The following is a 10,656-nucleotide window of genomic DNA, read 5'->3' as shown; positions in this document are numbered from 1 at the left end:
GCAGGCTAGTAGTAGAGCAGGCATGGTGCAGGCCAGACTCCCAGTGCAGGCTAGTAGTAGAGCAGGCATGGTGCAGGCCAGACTCCCAGTGCAGGCTAGTAGTAGAGCAGGCATGGTGCAGGCCAGACTCTCAGTGCAGGCTAGTAGTAGAGCAGGCATGGTGCAGGCCAGACTCCCAGTGCAGGCTAGTAGTAGAGCAGGCATGGTGCAGGCCAGACTCTCAGTGCAGGCTAGCAGTAGAGCAGGCATGGTGCAGGCCAGACTCCCAGTGCAGGCTAGTAGTAGAGCAGGCATGGTGCAGGCCAGACTCTCAGTGCAGGCTAGTAGTAGAGCAGGCATGGTGCAGGCCAGACTCCCAGTGCAGGCTAGTAGTAGAGCAGGCATGGTGCGGGCCAGACTCTCAGTGCAGTCTAGTAGTAGAGCAGGCATGGTGCAGGCCAGACTCTCAGTGCAGGCTAGTAGTAGAGCAGGCATGGTGCAGGCCAGACTCCCAGTGCAGGCTAGTAGTAGAGCAGGCATGGTGCAGGCCAGACTCCCAGTGCAGGCGAGCAGTAGAGCAGGCATGGTGCAGGCCAGACTCTCAGTGCAGGCTAGTAGTAGAGCAGGCATGGTGCAGGCCAGACTCCCAGTGCAGGCTAGTAGTAGAGCAGGCATGGTGCAGGCCAGACTCCCAGTGCAGGCTAGTAGTAGAGCAGGCATGGTGCAGGCCAGACTCCCAGTGCAGGCTAGCAGTGGAGCAGGCATGGGGCAGGCCAGACTCCCAGTGCAGGCTAGTAGTAGAGCAGGCATGGTGCAGGCCAGACTCCCAGTGCAGGCTAGTAGTAGAGCAGGCATGGTGCAGGCCAGACTCCCAGTGCAGGCTAGTAGTAGAGCAGGCATGGTGCAGGCCAGACTCCCAGTGCAGGCTAGTAGTAGAGCAGGCATGGTGCAGGCCAGACTCCCAGTGCAGGCTAGTAGTAGAGCAGGCATGGTGCAGGCCAGACTCCCAGTGCAGGCTAGTAGTAGAGCAGGCATGGTGCAGGCCAGACTCCCAGTGCAGGCTAGTAGTGGAGCAGGCATGGTGCAGGCCAGACTCCCAGTGCAGGCTAGTAGTAGAGCAGGCATGGTGCAGGCCAGACTCCCAGTGCAGGCTAGTAGTAGAGCAGGCATGGTGCAGGCCAGACTCCCAGTGCAGGCTAGTAGTAGAGCAGGCATGGTGCAGGCCAGACTCCCAGTGCAGGCGAGCAGTTTCGGTCTACCTTGGGACACTAATGTCTTGTTTTGTTTCTGTTAGTCTGTCTCGATCTTTTCTGTCTTTGTATGACCATGCCTGTGTGTTCTCTGTCTCTCCCAGCAGGAGATTCCCTCTCCTGAGATGCATGTGTTTGTCTATGGTTTCTATATTGTCAGTACCAGTCGGTCTCACTCTGCCCTGTGTCGTCTCCTCCTCTCAGTGGAGGACCAGAAGGAGGTGCTGTCTCCAGTGAACCCTGAGCTGCGACACAAGGAAGTACAGATGAACTTCTTCAATCAGCTGACCTCCGTGTTCAACCCTGACCTCACCGTGCTGGCCTCTCCCTCAGGACGCACACAGGTCAGTGTAATGGGATTAGCGGAATAGGGACTGTGGGGAATGGGATTAGCGGAATAGGGACTGTGCAGAGGGGAACGGGAGGAGATGAATGGGGACTGTGCGGTAGGGAACGGGAGGAGTGGAATAGGGATTGTGGGGAATGGGGTTAGCGGAATGGGGACTGTGCAGTGGGGAGTGGAATGGGGACTGTGCGGTAGGGAACGGGAGGAGTGGAATAGGGACTGTGGGGAATGGGGTTAGCGGAATAGGGACTGTGCAGTGGGGAGCGGAATGGGGACTGTGGAACGGGAGGAGCGGGACGGGGACTGCGCGGTCCCTATCCATTTGAAGGGATAGTTACTTAACCTGTAGTGACGCCCAGCCCGTGAACGGGACCGTTATCATCATCTGACACTAATTAGCATAACGCAACGGACAAATCTTCCTATAAAATCTTTCTATTCATGAAAATCACAAGTGAAATATATTGGAACACAGCTTAGCCTTTTGTTAATCACCCTGTCATCTCAGATTTTCAAAATATGCTTTACAGCCAAAGCTGGACAAGCATTTGTGTAGGTTTATCATAGCCAAGCATAGCATTATGCCTTGCTAGCAACAGGCAAACTTGTCACGGAAATCAGAAAAGCAATCAAATTAAATTGTTTACCTTTGATGAACTTCGGATGTTTTCACTCACGAGACTCCCAGTTAGACAGCCAAAGTTCTTTTTTTTTTTCTCCCCAAAAATATTTTTTGTAGGCGAAATAGCTCCGTTTGTTCTTCACGTTTGGCTGAGAAATCGCCCGGAAATTGCAGTCACCACAACGCCGAAGAATATTCCAAATTGGCTCCATAATATCGACAGAAACATGGCAAACGTTGTTTAGAATCAATCCTCAAGGTGTTTTTCTAATATCTATTCGATAATATATCCGTCGGGACAATTCGTTTTTCTCTAGGACCGATTGGAGTAATGGCTACCTCTGCACTTTACGCGAGAATCTCTCTCGGAGCCACCATGTGACCACTTACGCAATGTGGCCGCCTACAGCTATTCTTCAACAGCAATGTGTAAAACTACGTCACAATGCTGTAGACACCTTGGGGAATACGTAGAAAGCGTAAGCTCGTTGATGGTACATTCACAGCCGAATAGGGAGTCATTGGAACGCAGCGCTTTCAAAACCTGGGGCACTTCCGGATTGGATTTTTCTCAGGCTTTCGCCTGCAACATCAGTTCTGTTATACTCACAGACAATATCTTTACAGTTTTGGAAACGTTAGAGTGTTTTCTATCCAAAGCTGTCAATTGTATGCATATTCTAGCATATTTTCCTGACAAAATATCCCGTTTAAAACGGGAATGTTTTTTTTTCGTCCAAAAATGAAAATACTGCCCCCTAACACCAAGAGGTTTTTAAGTTGTAGCTTATTTCTGACTTTATTTATTTTATTTAACCTTTGTTTTTACTTCCCTAAGGGGTCGTTTCATGTCAATTGTATCAAGTATCTGCATCTTCACTTCTAAAACACCAATTTTCTATTTATGTATTTTTTTATTCAGTCTGATTTACAGTGTTTGTTTTGTTGTGCTGTCTGTTTAGGCGGAGAGTGAGAGTGAGGACCAGGCGACGACAGACCAGACCTTCCAGGCCAAAATGAAGAATGCCTTTGTGTCCCAGAACGTGTCCAGTCTCCAGGAACTGGGCGGGTCGGAGAAGTTGCTACGTGTCTGCCTCAACCTCCCTTACTTCCTGCGCTATATCAACCGGTTCCAGGACGCCGTCTCGGCCAACTCCTTCTTCATCATGCCCGCCACCGTCGGAGACGCAACTGCTGTCCGCAACGGGTAGGTTTGTGGGAATTGTTTGGGGGGGGGGTTAGAATTTTTTTCAGCAAACCAATTTGTCTCACCTGACAAGTTTCTCTGGTCCTCCAGCATACTGCCCCTCTCTATAAGCAGGCCTGGGCAATTCCAGTCATCGGGGGCCTGATTTAGTGCCCCCCCCCATCTCGAGCAAACACCTGTTTGCATTTTAAACTGAAGATCATATGATTAGTTGATTATTGGAGTAAGGTGTGTTAGCTGGGGCTTAAGTATGACACCAATCAGGGCCCCCCCCCCCCAAGGTTATATATGGCGCTCTCTTTTGGCACCCTACCCGTGCTTACCTCAGTGTTTTTCCCCCCCTGTGTCTCTGACATTTGTGTGTGTGACCTCTGACCTTGTCAGGTTCCACTCCCTGGTGATAGATGTGGCCATGGCCCGGGACACCTTGTCCTTGCCTGTCCTGGAGCCCCTGACTCCTGGGAGACTTCTGGACATGACTGTGTTGGCACTCAGCTGCCTCTACGCAGGTACGCTATTATGGGTTCATGTTGGGTTTCATCTCTGCTATATATATATATATATATATTTATTTATTTATTTATTTATTTATTTATTTAGTAGTATTTTACTGTCCCTTTTTTTTTAATGGCAGACGATCGTGAAACGGCAACTTTTCAAGCTGATAGCGCTGAGCGGTTTTAGTACCTTTTTTTTTTTTTGGTCTTTTCGGGTTATATGATAAACAGATTATCACTGGTTTCCATGATTTTATTATATATTTCATCATTAAATGCATTGTGTGGGTTGGATGCTGTGACAACACAGAATAAATCCGTTAATATGAGCCCCATGATGATAGACTGCCCATTCCTGCTCATCAAATATTAACCACCATTTATTCACTTTACATTTCAGTGGTTTTGTATATTATATTAGTTTATTTTGATGACTTTATTATTTTATTCCAAGTCATCGTCTCATATCTCTGGAGCAGCTGTCTGTGTTGTCTGACGGAGATCACTGTTTCAGTAGTTCTTCAGAGTAAACAGCTGTGAATACCAATGACTGCTCAACTTATCAATCTCTTAATGTGTTTCTCAGTCAGTCAATAATGAATCTATATATATATATATATATATAATATGTGCTTCTCAGTCAGTCAATAATGAATCTATATATAATATGTGCTTCTGTCAGTCAATAATGAATCTATATATATATATATATAATATGTGCTTCTGTCAGTCAATAATGAATCTATATATAATGTGTGCATCTCAGTCAGTCAATAATGAATCTATATATAATATGTGCATCTGTCAGTCAATAATGAATACAACATGTGCTTCTCGTCTCCTCCAGGTGTGAGCGTTGCCACGTGCATGGCCATTCTGCAGGTGGGCAGCGGTCTGCAACTTCGCACAGCCTCCACCAGCTCCAAAGAGGAGGACTATGAAAATGACGCTGCTACCATCGTACAGAAATGTGTGAGTGTATATACATGAGTGTTATATAACACATTCAATTAAGAACACTTTTTTTGTTTTGTTTCTGCCCCCAGAACAGCCTTCATTTATCAGGGCGTGGACTCCACAGGGTGTCTAAAGCGTTCCACAGGGATGCTGGTCCATGTTGACTCCACAGGGTGTCTAAAGCGTTCCACAGGGATGCTGGCCCCATGTTGACTCCACAGGGTGTCTAAAGCGTTCCACAGGGATGCTGGTCCATGTGGACGCCACAGGGTGTCTAAAGCGTTCCACAGGGATGCTGGCCCCATGTTGACTCCACAGGGTGTCTAAAGCGTTCCACAGGGATGCTGGTCCATGTTGACTCCACAGGGTGTCTAAAGCGTTCCACAGGGATGCTGGCCCCATGTTGACTCCACAAGGTGTTGAAAGCGTTCCACAGGGATGCTGGTCCATGTTGACTCCACAGGGTGTCTAAAGCGTTCCACAGGGATGCTGGTCCATGTTGACTCCACAGGGTGTCTAAAGCGTTCCACAGGGATGCTGGTCCATGTTGACTCCACAGGGTGTCTAAAGCGTTCCACAGGGATGCTGGTCCATGTTGACTCCACAGGGTGTCTAAAGCGTTCCACAGGGATGCTGGCCTCATGTTGACTCCACAAGGTGTTGAAAGCGTTCCACAGGGATGCTGGTCCATGTTGACTCCACAAGGTGTTGAAAGCGTTCCACAGGGATGCTGGCCTCATGTTGACTCCACAAGGTGTTGAAAGCGTTCCACAGGGATGCTGGCCTCATGTTGACTCCACAGGGTGTCTAAAGCGTTCCACAGGGATGCTGGCCTCATGTTGACTCCACATGGTGTTGAAAGCGTTCCACAGGGATGCTGGTCCATGTTGACTCCACAAGGTGTTGAAAGCGTTCCACAGGGATGCTGGCCTCATGTTGACTCCACATGGTGTTGAAAGCGTTCCACAGGGATGCTGGCCTCATGTTGACTCCACAGGGTGTTGAAAGCGTTCCACAGGGATGCTGGTCCATGTTGACTCCACAAGGTGTTGAAAGCGTTCCACAGGGATGCTGGCCTCATGTGGACTCTAATTTGGATGTCCTTTGGGTGGTGGACCATTCTTGATACACACGGGAAACTGTTGAGCGTGAAAAACCCAGCAGCCGTTGCAGTTCTTGACACAAACCGGTGCGCCTGGCACCTACTACCATAGCCTGTTCAAAGGCACTTTAAAAAAAATATTTTGCTTTGTCTATTCACCTGCTGAATGACACATACATAATCCATTTCTCAATTGTCTCAAGGCTTAAAAATCTTTCTTTAAACCCGTCTCCTCCCCTTCATGTACACTGATTGAAGTGGATTTAACAGGTGACGTCAATAAGGGATCATATCTTTCACCTGGATTCACCTGGTCAGTCTGTGTCACGGAAAGAGCAGGTGTTAATGTTTTGTAAACTCAGTGTGTAATTTTAAACCCCCCTCCAACCCCAAAAATAAATAAAATAATCCCCTACTTCAATAAATAGGATATTAGGAAACACATTCTTGTCTTCTGATTGAGTTAATTTAATTTCTCATGGTTTTGATATGTGTTTTTCCAAACAGCTGGACATCTACGAAATGATCGGCCAGGCCATCAGCAGCTCCCGCAGAGCTGGAGGAGAGCATTACCAGAACTTCCAGCTGCTGGGGGCGTGGTGTCTGCTGAACAGCCTCTACCTGATCCTCAACCTGAGTCCCACGACCCTGGCTGACAAGGGCAAGGAGAAAGACCCTCTGGCCGCTCTCAGGGTCCGAGACATAGCCGCCCGCACCAAGGACGGAGCAGGCTCCCCTAAACTGGGCCCGGCCAAAGGGTGGGTAGCGCTCTGGTAGTTTCTAACCATTTTAGATATGTGTTGTTAAGTATGTAACGATTATGAAAGTTGTATTGTAAACTTTGGTTTGTATTTAAACGCCAATTTAAATGTGTACATGACACTGCAACAACATTTCCCCACGGGGACAATAATGTCAGTCAGGAAGTGGTTAAATGGTAAGATTGCATACAGCGATCTCCATGAAACTCAAATTAATTGCTAACTAAAGATCCTAATTTAAACTGTTTAAATTTATTTATTTATTTAACTATTTGAGAATATATTTTTTTTATTTTCAAACTTTGGACCTGAAAGTATCAAAGACCTGTTTGTGGTTTCATTGAGACTCTCTGTTGTCTCGTCTCAGACATCAAGGCTTTGGTGTCCTGTCAGTGATCCTGGCGAACCACTCCATCAAACTGCTCACCTCCCTTTTCCAAGACCTGCAGGTGGAGGCTTTGCACCGGGTCAGTGCAGTGAGTAACAAACACACTGCTTCAATTGCTGCTTATTCATAAAGATATGATTTATCAGTAGCAATCCAGCCCACACATATATGGATCAATCACTATTTTCATAATTTATGATGATTCTTATGTTTGAGACCCAGTGACACTCCAGCCCTCTTCCTCTTTCTCTCCTCTGCCTCTGCCTCTGCCTCTCTGCCTCTGCCTCTCCTCTGCCTCTTCCTCTGCCTCTTCCTCCCCTCTGCCTCTCCTCTGCCTCTTCCTCTTTCTCTGCCTCCCCTCTGCCTCTTCCTCCCTCTTCCTCCCCTCTGCCTCTTCCTCCCTCTTCCTCCCCTCTGCCTCTTCCTCCCCTCTGCCTCTTCCTCCCCTCTGCCTCTTCCTCCCCTCTGCCTCTTCCTCCCCTCTGCCTCTTCCTCCCCTCTGCCTCTTCCTCCCCTCTGCCTCTTCCTCCCCTCTGCCTCTTCCTGCCTCTTCCTCCCCTCTGCCTCTTCCTCCCCTCTGCCTCTTCCTCTGCCTCTTCCTCCCCCTCTGCCTCTTCCTCCTCTTCCTCCCCTCTGCCTCTTCCTCCCCTCTGCCTCTTCCTCCCCTCTGCCTCTTCCTCCCTCTTCCTCCCCTCTGCCTCTTCCTGCCTCTTCCTCCCCTCTGCCTCTTCCTCCCCTCTGCCTCTTCCTCCCCTCTGCCTCTTCCTCCCCTCTGCCTCTTTCTCTCCCCCCATTATTTCTCCCCACCTCGCCCTCTTCTCTCCGCTCCCCCCATCTCTTCTCTCCGCCCCCCATCTCTTCTCTCTCCGCCCCCCCCCATCTCTTCTCTCCGCCCCCCCCCCCCATCTCTTCTCTCCGCTCCCCCCATCTCTTCTCTCCGCTCCCCCCCCCCATCTCTTCTCTCCACCCCCATCTCTTCTCTCCCCAGGGTTGGGCCAGTGACGGTCCTCCAGCAGAACTCAACATCATGGCGCAGAACACCTCCACCCAGAGGGTTCAGAGACTCCTGGACTCTGTTCCCCTTACCAACCTGCTGTTCAACCTTCTGTCCACCTCATACAAGAAGGTACTAAACTGTTTTGAACTTTTTTATATATATATATACTAAACAGAAACCATACGTGCAAAAAGCTTAATATCTCTCATTTTGTGTGCAATTTTTTTTTTTTTTACATCCCTGTTAGTGAACATTTCTCCTTTGCCAAGATAATCCATCTGTGTCATATCAAGAAGCTGATTAAACAATAGGACCATTACACAGGTGCACCTTGTGCTGGGGACAATGGACAAAGGGGCCACTCTAAAAATGTGCAGTTTTGTCACACAGATTCAACCCCACAGACACGTGCTGTAGGCCACACCGGCAGTTTAAATTTTTTATTTTTTACTACGGTGTGGTCATCATGTGGTTTTACCACACTACCACACTGTGGTATCATCTGCATGTGACATGGAAACTACTCTTCCTCTTAACAATTGATCTAAGTCTGCTGCTCCTCCAGTAACTGATGATTTCAATCAGCCGCTCAGTCCTCCATGTTTTATCTCTGCTTCTAATACAAAAGCATTGAAAGCTTTGAAAAACGCTGTGCCTGGTATGCTGATAATGCCTGTGTTGACGTGTCTCCTCCCCTCAGGCCTGTGTCCTGCAGCGTCAGAGGAAAGGCTCGGTGAGCAGTGATGCCAGTGCCTCGACAGACTCCAACACCTACTATGAAGATGACTTCAGCAGCACAGAGGAAGACAGCAGTCAAGGTACTGCCCCCTATCCCTTCCCCTCATCTCTCTGTCTCTCTCTCTCTCGCTCTGTCTCACTCTCTCACTCTCTCTCTCTCGCTCTGTCTCTCTCTCGCTCTGTCTCTCTCTCGCTCTCTCTCTCTCGCTCTGTCTCTGTCTCACTCGCTCTCTCGCTCTGTCTCTCTCTCGCTCTGTCTCTCTCTCGCTCTGTCTCTCTCTCGCTCTGTCTCTCTCTCGCTCTGTCTCTCTCTCGCTCTGTCTCTTCCCAACCCCCACGTCATAAAGAACAGCATCACTTCTCATCTCCTATCACGTGGGCTGAGAGCTTACAAGTCATTATTATAATATTTGTAAAACCCTTGATGCCAACCACACACACAAATCAGAGATAAAAATGTAATTTAAGATATTAGACAGAGTAGATGAAAGTTGTCTGTGTACCAGATCTGATAACCTTTTTGAAGTGTAATGTTCCAGGGTGTGTCGTGTGTGTGTGTGTATGCCTTCTGAAAGCTGTGTTTTTTTTGTTGTTTTTTTTAACCTGTGTATCTGGGCTAGCGTCAGAGTCAGGCCTGAGAAGAGTCAAGAATGTGTTCAGGCAGTTCTTGTGCGTTGCGGGACTCTGTAAAATCACCACAGGGGGAAATAGCAGCCGAAGCAACAGAGGTTAGACAGCGGTGGAGGTCGGTGTCACTTTCAATCGGAGGAGGATGAGCTCATTTGTAATGGCCGGTATAAATGGAACGTTAATCCAACGCATTACAGTGACCACGTCCTTCGGTTTTAAAATGACACCAACCTCCACTGGTCAGAAGTCAGATGTATGACAACTGAGACAGAATCACACACACACACACACACACACACACACACAACTTGTAATGCAATAAATCGGAGATAAAAATGTACTTTAAGATATTAGACCGAGTAGATGAAAGTTGTCTGCGTACCAGATCTGATCCACAGTTGAAGTCTGAAATTTATATACTCCTTAGCCAAATATATTTAAACTCAGTTTTTCACAATTCCTGACATTTTAATCCTAGTTAAAAAAATCCCTCTCTTATTAAGTAAGTTAGGATCACCACTTTATTTTAAGAATGTGAAATGTCAACTAATTCTTTCTACTATTACTCTATTTCAGCTTTAATTTCTTTCATCACACGCCCAGTGGGTAAGAAGTTTACATACACTTAATTAGTATTTGGTAGCATTGCCTTTAAATTGTTTAACTTGAGTCAAACGTTTCTGGTAGCCTTCCACAAGCTTCCCACAATAAGTTGAGTGAATTTTGGCCCATTCCTCCTGACAGAGCTGGTGTAACTGAGTCAGGTTTGTAGGCCTCCTTGCTTGCACACGCTTTTTCAGTTCTGACCCCAAATATGCTTGGGGTCACTGTCCATTTGGAAGAAATTTGTGACCAAGCTTTAACTTGACCTGACTGATGTTGCTTCAATATATCCACATAATTTTCCTCTTCGTGATGCCATCTATTTTATAAAGTGCACCAGTCCCTCCTGCAGCAAAGCACCCCCACAACATGATGCTGCCACCCCGTGCTTCACGGTTGGGATGGTGTTCTTCAGCTTGCAAGCCTCCCCTTTTTCCTCCAAGCATAACAATCGTCATTATGGCCGAATAGTTCTATTTTTGTTTCATCAGACCAGAGGACATTTCTCCAAAAAGTATGATCTTTGTCCCCATGTGCAGTTGCAAACCGTAGTCTGCCTTTTTTATGGCGGTTTTGGAG

The 10,656-nt window shown here is 47.7% G+C and overlaps 1 protein-coding gene across 1 annotated transcript in view; it reads left to right on the top strand.

Moving 5' to 3' along the window:
* The first annotated feature begins 1,192 nt into the window (after positions 1-1,192).
* Positions 1,193-10,656, top strand: part of LOC135534217 (E3 ubiquitin-protein ligase UBR4-like) — a 30,200-nt gene continuing 20,736 nt past the window's right edge. Inside the window, exons 1-9 of the mRNA XM_064961305.1 lie at positions 1,193-1,219; positions 1,334-1,573; positions 3,160-3,404; positions 3,789-3,913; positions 4,749-4,873; positions 6,468-6,718; positions 7,089-7,197; positions 8,098-8,235; positions 8,807-8,924. Coding sequence (XP_064817377.1) covers positions 1,193-1,219; positions 1,334-1,573; positions 3,160-3,404; positions 3,789-3,913; positions 4,749-4,873; positions 6,468-6,718; positions 7,089-7,197; positions 8,098-8,235; positions 8,807-8,924 — 1,378 coding nt within the window. The remainder of the gene's footprint in view (positions 1,220-1,333; positions 1,574-3,159; positions 3,405-3,788; positions 3,914-4,748; positions 4,874-6,467; positions 6,719-7,088; positions 7,198-8,097; positions 8,236-8,806; positions 8,925-10,656) is intronic.

This window comes from Oncorhynchus masou, unplaced genomic scaffold (assembly GCF_036934945.1).
Source record: "Oncorhynchus masou masou isolate Uvic2021 unplaced genomic scaffold, UVic_Omas_1.1 unplaced_scaffold_3155, whole genome shotgun sequence".
Lineage (NCBI taxonomy): Eukaryota > Metazoa > Chordata > Actinopteri > Salmoniformes > Salmonidae > Oncorhynchus > Oncorhynchus masou.
The sequence above is the reverse complement of the archived record's forward strand: the minus strand, read 5'-3'. Positions and strand labels throughout refer to the sequence as shown.